A 16262-nucleotide genomic window follows, 5' to 3' on the forward strand; every position below is an offset into this window, starting at 1 on the left:
TGTGTGCTGGCAAGTGGGTAATGAAGTCTTGCAGTGCCATGTGATCATGTCACCTGAACTGGAATCCATCTTTAACCTGGTGTCTTTCCCTTGAGAGGGAGAGGGTGGGAACCCAGAGAGGGACAAAGGATTCCCGCCTTATGCAAAAGATATATAAAGGGGTGGGACAGAACAAAGCAGGAGAGGAGCCATCATGAAGAATCCCCTACCTACCACCTGAGCTGGAACAAGAGCTGTTCCAGGGGAAAGAATTGTGCCCAGGCCTGGAAGGTGTCCAGTCTGAGGAAAAAACTCACTGAAGCATCTCTGAGGGTGAGATTATCTGTATTCAGTTTGATTAGACACAGATTTGCGCATTTTATTTTATTTTGCTTGGTAACTTACTTTGTTCTGTCTGTTACTACTTGGAACCACTTAAATCCTACTTTCTGTATTTAATAAAATCACTTTTTACTTATTAATTAACTCAGAGTATGTATTAATACCTGGGAGAGCAGACAACTGTGCATATCTCTATCAGTGTTATAGAGGGCGAACAATTTATGAATTTACCCTGTATAAGCTTTATACAGGGTAAAAAGGATTTATTTGTGTTTAGACCCCATTGGGAGTTGGGCATCTGAGTGTTAGAGACAAGAACACTTCTGTGAGCTGTTTTCAGGTAAACCTGCAGCTTTGGGGCAAGTAATTCAGATCCTGGGTCTGTGTTGGAGCAGACGGGTATGTCTGGCTCAGCAAGACAGGGTGCTGGGGTCCCGAGCTGGCAGGGAAGGCAGGGGTAGAAGTAGTCTTGGCACATCGGGTGGCAGCTCCCAAGAGGGTTTCTGTGATCCAACCCGTCACTGTAACTACATAATAAAAGTATGTATCTTAGATCAACGCTTCCTCAGCTCTCGTCCCCTAACCCTCCTACTCTACTTGCACTACATTGATGACATCATCATCTGGACCCCATGGGAAGGAGGCCCTTGAGGAATTCCACCAGGATTTCAACAATTTCCACCCCACCATCAACCTCAGCCTGGACCAGGGCCACCCAGAGGAATCAGGGGGCCTGGGGCAAAGCAATTTTGGGGGCCCCTTCCATAAAAAAAAGTTGCAATACTAGGGCAAATTGCCCCACTAGCCCTCCCCCCACCCCGGGCAGCCCTGGGAAAAAATAAACATTTAAAAACCTTCCGCATCTTGGCACAAACCCAGTTTTGAGAACTTCTTTTCAAGTCACCTTTACAAGGTATCACTGGTTCTCAGCATCAGCTAGTGCTAAAAGGCACTAAAGCTCATTAAAAGAGTTGGACAAATATTTTCTGTCAAAACTTTTTTTGGATTGAAAACTAGGGGTTTTTAAAAATCACGGACAATGTCTGCTTTCCTTCATAATTTGTTGTGGTTTTTTTTAATTGAAAAGCTGAAATTAGTCTGCCAAAACCTGAACATGGTTTGGGGTTTCAGAAGTGTGTGGCCAAATATTTGCTGCTTGCTGTGTTTGACTGTTTAAAGAAACAATAAAAAAATTCTGCTTAAAAAAAATCCAAAACTTTTGAACCACCTCAGCTTGTGACCAAACACCTGAACCCATCCAGTCAGAGATTTTTCCAGGTTTTTGATACTCTGCTAGCTTCCGTGACTCATATCTGTCTCCATAACTTTGGGTTCATTTAGGTTAGAAAATAAGAACACAAGAATGGCCATACTGGGTCAGACCAAAGGTCCATCCAGCCCAGTATCCTGTCTGCCGACAGTGGCCAATGCCAAGTGCCCCAGAGGGAGTGAACCTAACAGGTAATGATCAAGTGATCTCTCTCCTGCCATACATCTCCACTGTCTGACAAACAGAGCCTAGGGACACCATTCCTTACCCAGCCTGGCTAATAGCCATTAATGGACTTAACCTCCATGAATTTATCTGTTTCCTAGAGACTGGCTCCATGGGGTCCCTCACAAACTGGAGACGGTTACTGTGGGTTTGTCTTTAGTATAGCTTATGTACATGCTCCATGAACTGAGCATTTGAGCTTGTTCCAGAATCTGGGATGAGCCTATGTTGTGAAAACTGAAATGCTCAAAATAGCACATGTATGTGAATGGACACAGGGTGCTAAAATTAAATTAACGCAGGGGTTCTCAAACTGGGGGTCAGGACCCCTCTGTGACGGGTTGGATCACAGAAACCCCCTTGGGAGCTGCCACCCAATGTACCAAGACTACTTCTGCTCCTGTTTTCCCTGCCAGCTCAGGCCTCCAGCACCCTGTCTTGCTGAGCGAGACACTCCAGTCTGCTCTAACACAGACCCAGGGTCTGAATCACTTGTCCCAAAGCTGCAAGTTTACCTGAAAACAGCTCACAGTAGTGTGCTTGTCTTTAGCACTCAGATGCTCAACTCCCAATGGGGTCTAAACCCAAATAAATCCGTTTTACCCTGCATAACGCTTATGCAGGGCAAACTCATAAATTGTTCGCCCTCTATAACACTGAGAGAGATATTTCAGTTGTTTGCTCCCCCAGGTATTAATACATACTCTGAGTAAATTACTAAATAAAAAGTGATTTTATTAAATACAGACAGTAGGATTTAAGTGATTCCAAGTAGTAACAGACAGAACAAAGTAAGTCACCAAGTAAAATAAAATAAAATGCGCAAATCTATGTCTAATCAAACTAAATACAGATAATCTCACCCTCAGAGATGCTTTAGTAAGTTTTTCCTCAGACTGGACACCTTCCAGGCCTGGGCACAATTCTTTCCCCTGGTACAGCTCTTGTTCCAGCTCAGGTGATAGGTAGGGGATTCTTCATGATGGCTCCTCTCCCTTCTTTGTTCTCTTCCACCCCTTTATATATCTTTTGCATAAGGCGGGAACCCTTTGTCCCTCTGGGTTTCCACCCCCCCTCACTGGAAAAGCACCAGGTTAAAGATGGATTCCAGTTCAGGTGACATGATCACATGTCACTGCAAGACTTCATTACTCACTTGCCAGCACACACATATACAGGAAGACTCACAGGTAAACACAGTCATCTGCAGACAATGGTCCTTGTTAATGGGAGTCATCAAGATTCCAAACCATCATTAATGGCCCACACTTTACATAATTACAGTAGGCCCTCTGAGTTATGTTTTATATTTCTAGTTTTAGATAGAAGAGTGGTACATTTCTACAAATAGGATGATCACACTCAGTAGATTATGAGCTTTGTAATGATACCTTACAAGAGACCTTTTGCAGAAAGCATACCCCAGTTGCATTATATTCACTTATTGTCAAATTTTTCTAAAATTATCCCAGTTACATTATATTGACTTATTAAGTTTTTATAAAACCATATAGACTGCACAACATCACACCCAGGGGTTCTCAAATTGGGGGTCAGGACCCCTCAGGGGGTCATGAGGTTATTACTGGAGTCGTGTCAGCCTCCACCTCAAACCCTGCTTTGCCTCCACATTTATAATAGTGTTATAAATTAAAAACACTTTTTGTATATTTAAGGTGGGGTCTCAGTCAGAGGTTTGCTATGTGAAAGGGGTCACCAGTACAAAAGTTTGAGAACCACTGAATTAACCCCTCTGGAGCTTCGGGGAATGCAGGGGAGGGGTGTCTCCCTTGGTAGGGTTGGGAAGGAGGTAGGTGGTGTATGATATTGCTCTTCTCATGTGATCCCTCCCCCATTGCTCTCTTGGCTCTATCACTGTTATTCTAAAGTGGCTAATCTTAAATGAAGCTACCCTCCCCTGACATGAATCTCCCTATGGCACTGAAATTAAATGTAGACTATAATTTGGCATTTGAGAAGTGAAAGGGATGGTAGCCCTAAGGGAAAAGATAACAGCTTGGCTCATTGTGTTAAATAGCTGTCTGCAAGCAGGTGCCTGGGGCCGCCAATACAAAGGGGCAGCACTCCGTCCATTATTGGGGCAGCACATCCGGGTCTTCGGCGGCAATTTGGCGGCGGGTCCTTCACTCCCTCTCTTCCTCTTCGGCGGCAGCTCAATTGGGTTTTTCTTTTTTTTCTTTTTTTTCCCCCCCCTTCGCTGCTTGGGGCGGCAAAAAAGCTGGAGCCAGCCCTGCCCACAACACATACTAATAATTAATAGGGGCCCCCCTTGAGCTGCTTAATCCTTCACAATAGGGCTTCTGTGACTCAATTATGGTATAATTGACAAGTCTAAGGACTTTGACTTACTCGGTTTTGAGTTTCAGTATTTTTGACTAGCTTCCTCGTTTTTTTTTTTTTTTTTTAATTTCTTCTTTCTGAACTACCCAACCAGTATGGGCCGCTAGAAACCCTTAATTCAGCCCATCTTCAATTCCATTAAGATAAAGTACCTTGAATACAGAGGATCTAATCATCCTGTGCCATGTGCACCAGCATCCTGCATGCATGTGAAGCAAAAGATTGAAGTTAAATATAGTATCCGACATAGACAATGATAAGATATTAACCATGATCATTATAAAAATGAAATACGTGAGGGCTTCCTAGGGAAGGCTCGAGTTGAACATTATAAAAATGCCAATGTTCCAGCAAAATAGTGTAGCTAACACATTTCTACTTACTTAAGCAATTATTATAAAATATTTGACATAAATTCTGCTACCTCAACAGAAATAATCACAGTCTCTATCTTTCATTTCTATGCTGCATTTCCTGTAATTTATATTTTTAATTAACATTTTGACCATTCTTGTAGTTATTTTAAAATATAGAATGATAGTCATAATTTTAAACGGAAGTTAACCTGGTTTATTCTTCCATTTCAAACACCTAAAAAGTCACTTCCAACTACAGTCCTTTGTCTCAATATAGGGCACAAGGGCAAAATCCCAAATTATTAACATATTTTACAATTTTTCTGTGCTTGGGATTTCAATATATTATTAGAATAGTAAGTAACTCCCCCTATCAATCAGCTGCATGAAGTTTAGAATAAATCTCATTCATTTTTCTTAGCTAATAAACATATAGTTAGTTTACTATAGAATTGGCTGCAAACATTGTCTTTGGTGTAAGATCATAGAATCATAGAACTGGAAGGGACCTCGAGAGATCATCTGGTCCAGTCCCCTGCACTCAAGGCAGGACTAAGTATTATCTAGATCATCCGATAGGTATTTGTCCAACCTGCTCTTAAAAATCCCCAATGATGGAGATTCCACAATCTCCGTAGGCAATTTATTCCAGTGCTTAGCCACTCTGACAGGTTTTTCCTAATGTCCAACCTAAACCGCCCTTGCTGCAATTTAAGCCCATTGCTTCTTGTCCTATCCTCAAAGGTTAAGAAGAACAATTTTTTCCCCTCCTCCTTGTAACAACCTTTTATGTACTTGACAACTGTTATCATGTCCCCTCTCAGTCTTCTCTTCTCCAGATCTGGAGTACCAATTGATCTGGGGTAAGTGACTGGTCTCTTGGGACTGGGAGCAACCTGATATGGTGTGATTTTTGGTTTAGTGACCTTTTATCACAAAGTTCAGTTTGTCTGAGTGGCAAGATAGACTGGAGAGTCTGCGGGGACTGTCTCACTTCATGGTAAGACTGGTATAGTGATCCAGGAGTTCACATTTGTTACTGGCTTGGTGAAATCTAATTATAGAATACAGCACCAGTTTGGGGTATCTGCCCTGTTTCCTGACAGTCTGTCCTGAGGTAGGCACTCACCTTTGTGAGCCACTCCAGATAGTATGACATTCTCCACCTGTCAAGGTAGAGGAGATGACATGGTCCACAATGTCAATTTTTAAGTATAATTTTATGATACTCAAATGTTATGAATCAGGAATTTTGTAGCATATCATAACAGATATCTAAAGCAAGAAAATATTTTGTTTCCAAAAGAAAAATCAAAATAAAATAAATAAGAGCTCAAAATAAACTTCATACTCTATCTGTGCACATGAATATTATCATTTTGCTTGTGTTATTATGCATAAGCTACTTTTGCCAAGGACTACCTACTTTGCTCTGCTATTAATATCACTAAAACTTGTTGTGATGCAAGAACTCCCACCCATTTCTGAGAACAGAGAAGGCAGTTTATCTGTTAACACACAGGCTGCTGGCTGCCTTTATAAAAAGTTCTTCCAGTTTTACATACTTCCTCATTGAGCTAGTTTCACTGCAAAGATGAAGAAGCTCATTTACTTAGTCTTGTTTAAGACAGCTCTGCTTACTTTTACAACTGTTTCTGCACTTCCAGATGAACATACCGAAGGTGTTAAAGAAGGAAAAGCTATTGATGCTTGTCCTATAAAGCTCAAAACCAATGGGAAATGTGAAGGAGAGGAATGTCCATATCAGATAAACCTGCCTCCGATGACCATCCAGTTACCTAAGCAGTTCAGACTGATTGAGAATACTCTCAAAGAAGTACAAAATCTTAAAGATGAAGTAAACAAATTGAAGAAATCTTGCCAAGATTGCAAGTTGCAGGCAGACGACAACCAAGAAAAAGACAGTACTGAATTCCTGGCACCTAATAGAGAAGTCCCAACAGAGAACAGTAAGATACAAGATAACAGAGTAAAGGAATTACAGAGCAAAGTTAATAAACTGTCAGTCAGTTTGAAGAACGCAAAGAATCAGATCCACTCACTGCAGGGTAATTTGGAAAAAAGAAGCCTCATAAACATGGACAACGTACAAAGTTACGTCGACAGCAAAGTAGCAAATCTGACATCTTTTTTGGAAATTTTGGATGACAGATGTTCTTCTAAGTGTCCAGTCATACAATCAAGTTCTGGTATGTAAAGCTATATTTATAAATTTTCTGTAGAATTATTTAATAGAACAATTTAAACATATTTAACCACAAATACCTTTGTTTTAATCTTCACAAATTAAAAAGTATTATAAAATTCACTCTTATTGTGGCCAGGAAGGACTTGCTGGAAGATACTAAGTGCTTTCAACTCCCATGGGAGTTGCAGGTACTCAGTACTGCTCAGGATTTGGCTCTAACATAGTACTTAAAATATAGTCCTCCAAAGGGAACATTTATTTTAACACTTGTTCAGCAGATATGCATACTGTATTTACTCATATTCACATACTGCTGTCATAGCAATTCAGAGCCCAAACATTAAGATGGAAATGAAATTCCTTTATATATTTAAATTTTATTTTACAGTGCATTCAAAAGGAAAATATCCACTTTAATTCTGCATTAAACTGAAAACTGAACAACTATTTTTGGCTTGAATGTATTTTCACATTTTGAGGGATTAGGGGAAGAGAATGAGGAAGATCTGGCCCTAAAAGATTTCAATAGTTTTACTATCTGACTTTGATAATGAAAAACTGAAAAAAGAAACATCTCAAAATATCCTGGAATTGTTTTTAAATGGTCTGGAAAGTGTTAGCTAACAACAAAGGAATCTAGTGTAAGTTGTATAGATGGATAACAAAATCATTATTTACCATAGCTACACATACATGTAAGGCTTGGCTAAAAATCTAATCAGTATTAATGCTTCTCAAATGGAAGGCACACACAGCACTATTTTAGCAATAGTGGAATATTGGCAAGAATCTAATATATAAACAATGTAAAATGAGACACTAATGTGGGAGTTTGGGGATTTATTTCCTTTAAAATACCATGTTGTGAGGGACTTTTGTTACTTTTTAAAAAACCCTGTTATGATTATTAAAAGAAAAAATAAATGGAATTGGTAGATCATATCATGTTAATCTTTACTTTTGCCAAATTAATATGATTAACATTTTAATTTTTACGTTGTCTGTATGTAACTAAAATTTTGATATTACATTGAAGGATCTTTAGAAGTAAGAGGCATTTACAAAAAGTTGCCAGGGTATTCTGCCATCCAGATACCACACATAATAATAAAAGGGTTCTCTAGTGATTAAAACAATGACAGGTCACTGCACTAAATTTCTGAGCACCAAACTGCTTGCCAATCCTCCAAGCTAAAAAAAGTATGATGTATAAAATTAGACAGCTCTTTTGTCTACCAGAAGTCATACCTGCAGGACCTGCCCTCCTTCACTCCCATCTACAATACTAGTCTATTTAAAGAATATCAGAGAAAACTGCAGATAGTACAATGAATGCACTGCTATGTTTTGAAATTCTGAAAAACAAGATCAGCAAAAACACAAACAGCACACATGAACAACTTTATGTTATAGCAATGTCTTTATTAGATACCAGTAATCAAATGTCAAGCTTCAGGTATAAGATAGAAGTCAGGAAGGAATTTTTCTTACCCATCATGTACAACTCTCCATGAATGGGTAGGTGCATTCTAAATTCTCCTTGCCACCACCACCTTTTTCTGAAATATCAGTTTTTGGTCACAAGCGCAAGCCAGTCTAGTCTTGATAGATCTATATTCTTGTGTTACTATAACACATGCAGAAAAGGTAACTGATGCTAAGTAATGTTCAACCTACAGTCTAAATCCAGGCAGGTAAAAATACTACTACAGTAACTCCTCGCTTAACGTTGTAGTTATGTTCCTGAAAAATGCTACTTTAAGCGAAACAATGTTAAGCGAATCCAATTTCCCCATAAGAATTAATGTAAATAGAAAAGATTAGGTTCCAGGGGGGGAAAAAATGTTCACCAGACAAAAGACTATTTCATTTCTATATATTATACACACACACACACACACACACACACACACACAGAGACACACACAGTATAACGTTTTTTTTAAACAAACAATTTAATACTTTACACAGCAATGATGATTGTGAAGCTTGGATGAGGTGGTGAAGTCAGAGGGTGCAAGAGGATGGGATATTTCCCAGGGAATGCCTTACTGCTAAATGATTAACTAGCACTTGGCTGAGCCCTCAAGGGTTAACACATTGTTGTTAACATAGCCTCACACTCTACAAGGCAGCACGAATGGAGGGAGGGGAGACAGCATGGCAGAGAGAAACAGAGACACACTGTGTGTGTGTGTTTGTGAGTGTGTGAGAGAGAGAGAGAGAGAGAGAGAGAGACGTGCATTGCCCCTTTAAGTACGCTGACCCCACTCCAAGTACATTGCCTTTTTAAGTAGATCAGCAAGTTGAGACAGCATCTGCTTCCAGCAAGCTCCCTCCGTCCTGAGCCCTGAATGGGGGGGGGGGAAGGGAGACACCCTGACATTAGCACCCCTCTTCTCCCCCCGCCCCCTGCACTGCAAGCAGGAGGCTCCCGGGAGCAGCTCCAAGGCAGAGGGCAGGAGCAGCACATGGCAGTGCGGGGAAGGACAGGGCTGTGCTGCTGCACAGGGAACTTAGGGGAGCGGGGAGCTGATGGGGTGCTGCTGGTCCACCCTGGCTCCAAACCCCCACCAGCTAGCTCCAACGGGCTGCTCTTTCTGCAAGCAGTGGACAAAGCAGGCGCAACTTTAAACGAGCATGTTCTATAATTGATCAGCAACGTAACGAACAATGTTAACCGGGATGACTAAGTGAGGAGTTACTGTACATAGCATTTATATATAAAACAGTCCAACAGTGATAGAGAAAATGTAATGGTAATACGTGCATTATGAAACTAGAAAGGATGACAACAACTAGTTTTCGCTCAGAGGAATGAATCCTGACTTCAGTGAAGCCAATGGCAAAACTATTATTGACTTAAAAAGGAGTAGGGTTGGATCCATAGAAGGTGTCTAATTGAGACAGGTGCTCTTTGTTCACATCTATTCTGAAACTTAGGCCACTTAACATCTTATCCAAAGTTCACTGAAATAAATGGGAGTCTTCCCATTGGCTTCAATAGGCTTTGGATGAGGCCCTAGTTAAGGGCCTACATATGGATTTAGATGCTTAACTTTAGGTATCCACGTTTGAAATTGTTGTCTCTAGTCTCTGGATGTTAACAAGAAAGTTTTATCTATCAGAAATCTTCTTCCACGACTCCAATTTATATGTGGATGAAAGTAAAAGAAAGAAAACCATTATTTATTATTATTTTCATGAGTTAGGGTTGACCACAAAACTCAAGAGTGGAGGAGAATAAATAAATCACTTATGTAATCTAAGAATATCCTTGAGTAACATATTTTGCATCCCTATTCTATGTAATTAACTCCCATGTTAAATTCTCTCTCATATACAAAATATGTGCATTCCATTGCAGCATTAGTATCAACCACAAAGTTAAGGTTACACTGAGATTTGAGCATAGTGAAAGAATAAGATTTCTCTTTCACACTTTAAAGATTGAACTTAGTCTCCTTATTTGACAAAAGGACTCTTCAAAATAACCTATTGAGTATTGTGTCCAGTTCTAGGCGCCACCATTTCAGGAAAGATGTGGACAAATTAGAGAAAGTCCAGGGCAGAGCAACAAAAATGATTAAAGGTGTAGAAAATATGACTTATGAGGAAAAATTGGGTTTGTTTAGTCTGGAGAAGAGAAGACTGAGACATGATAATTTTCAAGTACATCAAAGATTGTTACAAGGAGGAGGATGAAAAAATTATTCTCTTTAACCTCTGAGGATAGGACAAGAAGCAATGGGCTTAAACTGCAGCAAGGAAGATTTAGGTTGGACATTAGGAAAGACTTCCTAACTGTCAGGGTGGTTAAGTACTGGAACAAATTGCCTAGGGAGGTTGTGGAATCTCTGTCATCACAGGTTTTTAAGAACACGTTAGATGAACCCATGAGGAATGGTCTAGTTATCATTTAGTCCTACCTTGAATGCAGGGGACTGGACTAGATGACCCTTCCAGTCCTACGGTTCTATGATTTTATAGGACAATTTATTCTTTATGTAATTTCTTAAAATAAATATTTACTAACTTTTGCAGAGAAAATAATTTTAAAATGCTCCCTTTCTGAAATTTCCCCTCACATTTCTTCATGTCCCTCTAGCTAAATAACCCAGGAATCCTGACTCCCAGTCCCCTACTGTAGCCTGAGAACAGCACTTCCTCTTAACAAGCAGTTCTTATTAAGATTTGTATATTTCCAGTGGTGATATACAATTAAAACATGTAATCAAATACACCCATGCATTTAAATTATTTTGTAGTAGGAATAAACATTCTCAAAATAGTTTCCAACACTTAAAACACTTCCTCTGAAAGACATCAATGAAATATTGTTGTGTTAATGAACATATTGTGTTGTGGAACATGAAGTTCTAGGAATGTGTCATTTTCAGCATATCCTGTGAAAACACTTGAGCACAGCATCAGTACTAGTTAAGTGGTTATAGATGGATTTATAATCTTCAGGAAACACCTGGAAAATATGTTTTGTATAAAATAAATTATTGATAGGAAGATGAGTTACGTAAATGAATCAGCATACTGACTATTTCTTTATTATGAAGCCAGCAATTCTACATGCACAGGAAAGCACTGTCACTTTTCTAGCTATATCTTTCTAGGAATCATAGAATCGGCATACATTACTAGTTTCCTCCTGTTTCCTAAAGTATTGTAAATAACTGACCACTGACATATGAAAAATTCCCATTGTCTAGACTAACAGCCAATAATAAAGAGCCATCTTTAAGACATCCTGATATGAAATAAACTTCTCATATGACATACTATAGCATGAAAGGTACTGAATTATAGACATTAATATGACAAATACAATGAATCCATTCCACAAGAGGAGCAAATTCTATAATACATAAGAGAAAATTAAGGTATAGTTGAATACATGAGTTAAAAAGCATTTGAAATAATAGAATGGAAATAGTAGACCAAATTCACCACTGAAATATGCCAGCATTAGCTCACGGAAAAGAGTTCCAATGATGGAAAGCGTACAGAGGGGGCCAGATTTTGGCTGCAAATAGCAAACAACTTCACTGGGTGAAAAGGGAAGAGGGGAAGAGGCCAGCCCAGTGAAAAGTGGGCAATTTTGACCAAAAATGCAGTGTCGCCAGGATGGCTGCGTAGCCATCAGATGCATCAGGCTCCTGGTGGTGGACACCTATGGAGTAGCTCTGATGCGAATAAAAGATGCCCATACTTACTAGAACTCTGACTGCAGAAACACTTCTTGACCTCTGGAGAGATAAGTCACCCCACAAGATGCAACCCTCAGGGTATGTGTTTTGCACCTCCTTGAACCAGCTTTGTGGAATTTAACTCATTATTCTTTATGGATATACATGCAAGAAATAAGCAGCAACACAATTTTATGGAGCTATATAGCATTTTTAGATGAACATTAATCATTTGTATTGTTTTTGCATTTATTAATAAATAAGAAAAATAGGAAAGAGAACCTCCAGGCAAGATACTGCTAAAAGTGCTGAAGAGTATACACTGTGGGTTTAAAATGTAATTTTTTACATTAACGTAGTCTGGAATGCTTGATGAGGTTTACTAGATATTAAAAAAAAAAAAAAAAGATTGTCCATACTAATACTATCTATTTCCCCCCCAGCTATACAACTAATGCAGAGAGATTGTGCTGATTATTACACAGCAGGTATGAGGCATAATGGAATCTACAGAGTTATTCCTGATCCAAAAAATAGCAGCTTTGAGGTTTACTGTGACATGGAATCAATGGGAGGTGGCTGGACAGTGCTACAGATGCGTCAAGATGGTAGCATTAACTTCAACAGAACATGGAATGACTACAAAAATGGCTTTGGAAATCTCAGCGGGGAGTTTTGGCTGGGGAATGATAAAATTCATCTCCTGACCAAAAGCAAGGATATGCAGCTGAGAATTGAGCTTGAAGATTTCAATGGTATTCGAGAGTATGCTAAATATGAACAGTTCTATGTAGCCAATGAATATCTCAAGTACCGTCTAAGTGTCACTGGCTATAGTGGTACAGCCGGAGATGCCCTGCACTTCAGTAAACATTACAACCATGATCAAAAATTCTTCACTACCCCGGACAAAGACAATGATAAGTATCTATCAGGAAATTGTGGGGCTTACTACAGCTCTGGTTGGTGGTTTGATAAATGTTTGTCTGCCAACCTAAATGGCAAATACTATCACCAAAAATACAAAGGTGTTCGCAATGGGATTTTCTGGGGCACCTGGCATGATGTTTCTCATGGTCTTCCAAATGGTTATAGGCAAGCTTTTAAACAGGTAAAAATGATGATCAGACCCAAAGTCTTTGTGCCATAAATCAGCACCCTCTGCTGTAACCAGTTTGTATTAGGTCATACTAAAATCATCATGCTTACTCAGTATCATATTCAAAATACAAATATTGGAGTATTTTAATATTCAGTCCTAATATAATCCTTCCAAGATGAAAGAAAGTGTCTCAACATAAAATGTTTGATTCCTCCCTCATGCCTTATAAAGACAGTTTTAATGGTTCAGAGTAGCTGTTGCTAAAACTTCAGCATTGCTAAATTCTGAATTTGAAGGCATTGATTTTAATGTTTCAGTTGTACTTTTACTATCTGCAGCATACCAGGTTTCTACAATCTACAACTTTTTAAGGCTTCTACAAAAGGTAGCTGAATGAAAATCTATATTTTTGCCTGAAAATATCTCAAACATTTCTGATTACATATAACCACTTTAGATACCGAGTTTCATCCTCTTATATGGATCGCATTATATCATCTGTGTCTTCATAAACATTAAAGATAGATCATCCCAACACCATCATGAACTAAGAAAGTGGTATCCCATTTTAAAATGACTGAGGCAGAGATCACCTAATTTCCTCAAAGTCACAAAGCAACATTTGACACAGAGTCAGGAACTGAAAACAGATTTTCTGAGTCTCAGTCCAGCCCCTTGACCAAGAGACCATCCAACCAAGTATAGTGGCAGAGTTGAACAAAAGCAAATGGAAAGGGTGTGTAGTCTAAGTATGGAGTGAAACAGCACCTCCACAACATGTTTTCCCCCAAGCTGTTTGCTTCAAAACCATGCTTTTTGCTTCTTTGATGAAGGAACGTCAGCTACACAGCTTGTCAGGGAGCTATGCTAGCAGGGCTGGAGTAGGAAGCATCAGAAAGGATTGAGTTCTTGTACTACTGCCTCCAGATCTACAGAGAGTGTGTCTGGTTCCCTTAGAGCCTAAAACCCTGTGGTTTCACACCCAAATCTCCCTTCCTCTGCATCCTCTATTCAAGGTGACCTTTATTAGGCTGCAGGGATTCAACCTTAATTTTTTTAACTTGTCAGAACGTATGTATCATCAGGAAAAAGATTATGTAGAAAAACACACATACATATATAAAATCAAAGTAGGGTTTCCCCCCCAAATTTGATGTGTTTGTCTTTTTTCCCTTAAAATCAAAGAAAAACTAACATCCAGTGAATGACTTTTATACAATGAACAGAAGGGAAACCGAGATTTTCTTGTTGTTGTTGTTCTGAAGTGTAAGAAATAAAATGTAACAGACGTTCAGACATTTCATGAATTACCAACCAAAGAGACATTCCAGATCATAATGAATACTGTACATAGTGAATTTAAATTTGATAATATTAAGGCCTTAGACCAGGTTTGCCAGAATAGCTATACTGACAAACCCTCCTTGTGCAGACACAGGTTATACTGGCTCTCAGAATGAAATAAGTTATAGCGGGACAAAGACTTTTTGCTGGTATAACTGCATCTACAGTAGGGCTTTTCCTGGCATAGCTATATCAGTCATGGGTATGATTTTTTCCACACCTAACCGACATAACTATTCCAGCAAAACTTTTAAGTGTAGTCTGGTCCAGTACTTACAAACTGGACATTTACTACTTTTCGATATACCAAATTGAAGTGTGCATTAGTGATTTATGTACAATGATCTATGGTGACAATGACCAAATTATAAGATATTAATATATTTTGAAGCAATTATAAATATTTTGAAGGATATTTTTATGTGAAATGTCATTTGCTTTATTAGGTTTTCATTTTAAAAGATGGATGGAAGATTTTAATACTATCAGATGTATACTCTTTGCTCGAGAACACATTTTGAAGTTCCTTTTTATCCTGAAATAGAATGTAATTGTTTAAACAAAAAAAAGTTTTTGATGCACTGGCTAGAAGAGCAATTTTTAGTAGAATATTATTATATTTAGTCATTTGGTATAAAGTGCACTAATTGTTCCTAAACAATAATAAGTTTCCAAAGAAATTTCTTTTTCACTCAGCTAATTTGTTACAAGTGAAACTGACCTTTGTTTCTTGTTTAAAGATCTTTTTTTTTTAAATATAGACATTTTAAAATCAGAATACACAGCTGTAATTTATATTATTTACATGTTAAAGGGAAAAAAATCAGTCTAATGTTGATATTTTCAAAGTTGGATACTCCCTTTCTACTATTGGGCTGGATTCTCCAATTATCCAGATTAGTTTTATACAAGTGTAACTTCATTAATTTCAATGGTGTTACTCTCAATTTACACTGGTGTGAATAAAGTCTAATTCACACCCATTATGTCCATTCGGCAGTTATAGTACTTGTTTTAAAGGTTCCTTGATCTGAATCCTCAAAAACAGTATCTCACCAATTATTCCTTTGATGTTCTATAACAATTCAATCACTGATGAAACAGACTACAGTACGTGAACTCAGAATGGCCAACTTTTGACAAAAGGGCTATGGAATTTTACACAGCTGACTATGGGTACCTTCCAGCTATAGAGGTGCAGTCCATGGACACTACAGGTGAGCACACAATACCAGTGGCCAGGGCCGGCTCTGGCTTTTTTGCCGCCCCAGGCAAAAAAGCCTCCGGCCGCCCCCCCCCACGGGGGGGGGGGGGGCGGCCGGAGCCCCGGTGGGAGGGCGGCGAGCCCCAGCGGGGCTCCGCTCTCCCCCCGGCGGCCGGGGGGGGAGGGCGCCGGGGGGGAGGGCGGCCGGAGCCCTGGGAGGAGGGCGGCGAGCCCCGGTGGGGGCTCGGCTCTCCCCCCGGCGGCCAGAGCGCCAGGCGGCGAGCCCCGGCCGGGGCTCCGCTCTCGCCCCGGCGGCCAGAACGCCGGGGGCAGGGCGGCGAGCCCCGGCTGGGGCCCCGCTCTCCCCGGCGGCCGGAGCGCCGCGCCGCCCCTCTCCAGGTGCCGCCCCAAGCACAAGCTTGGTGGGCTGCTGCCTGGAGCCGGCCCTGCCAGTGGCTGAATTCTCAGACATCAATGACTGGTTACTCATATATTGCTACAGAACAATTGGATCCCAGACCCTGTAGTTTTCACAGGCTTTTGGGCTCATGTACAGCTGTCAATATGATCCTTGACAGGACAAAGTTTAGCATCCCTGAACTAAAGCATTTAAAAAAAACAAAACAAAACACACCTTATACAACCTAAACACTCTCTCTCTATACATGG

At 39.8% G+C, this 16262-nt stretch overlaps 2 protein-coding genes across 2 annotated transcripts in view; one reads left to right on the forward strand and one right to left on the reverse strand.

Moving 5' to 3' along the window:
- Positions 1–16262, reverse strand: part of CCDC146 (coiled-coil domain containing 146) — a 107285-nt gene that overhangs the window by 74650 nt on the left and 16373 nt on the right. The gene's annotated exons all lie outside the window — the stretch shown is intronic.
- FGL2 (fibrinogen like 2) lies at positions 6074–15165 on the forward strand. Its single transcript, XM_065405736.1, has 2 exons — positions 6074–6743; positions 12387–15165. Exons 1-2 carry the CDS (start codon positions 6128–6130, stop codon positions 13091–13093), a joined length of 1323 nt encoding a protein of 440 aa, XP_065261808.1. The 5' UTR covers positions 6074–6127; the 3' UTR covers positions 13094–15165.

Source organism: Emys orbicularis, chromosome 1 (assembly GCF_028017835.1).
Source record: "Emys orbicularis isolate rEmyOrb1 chromosome 1, rEmyOrb1.hap1, whole genome shotgun sequence".
NCBI lineage: Eukaryota > Metazoa > Chordata > Testudines > Emydidae > Emys > Emys orbicularis.

What these genes read in the sequence shown, in the direction of transcription:
- FGL2 (XM_065405736.1), top strand. Translation starts at nt 6,128, where the DNA reads ATGAAGAAGCTCATTTACTTAGTCTTGTTTAAGACAGCTCTGCTTACT. An exon ending in AGTCATACAATCAAGTTCTG is followed by an intron (nt 6,744 to 12,386) that starts GTATGTAAAGCT and finishes TTTCCCCCCCAG; the next exon opens with CTATACAACTAATGCAGAGA.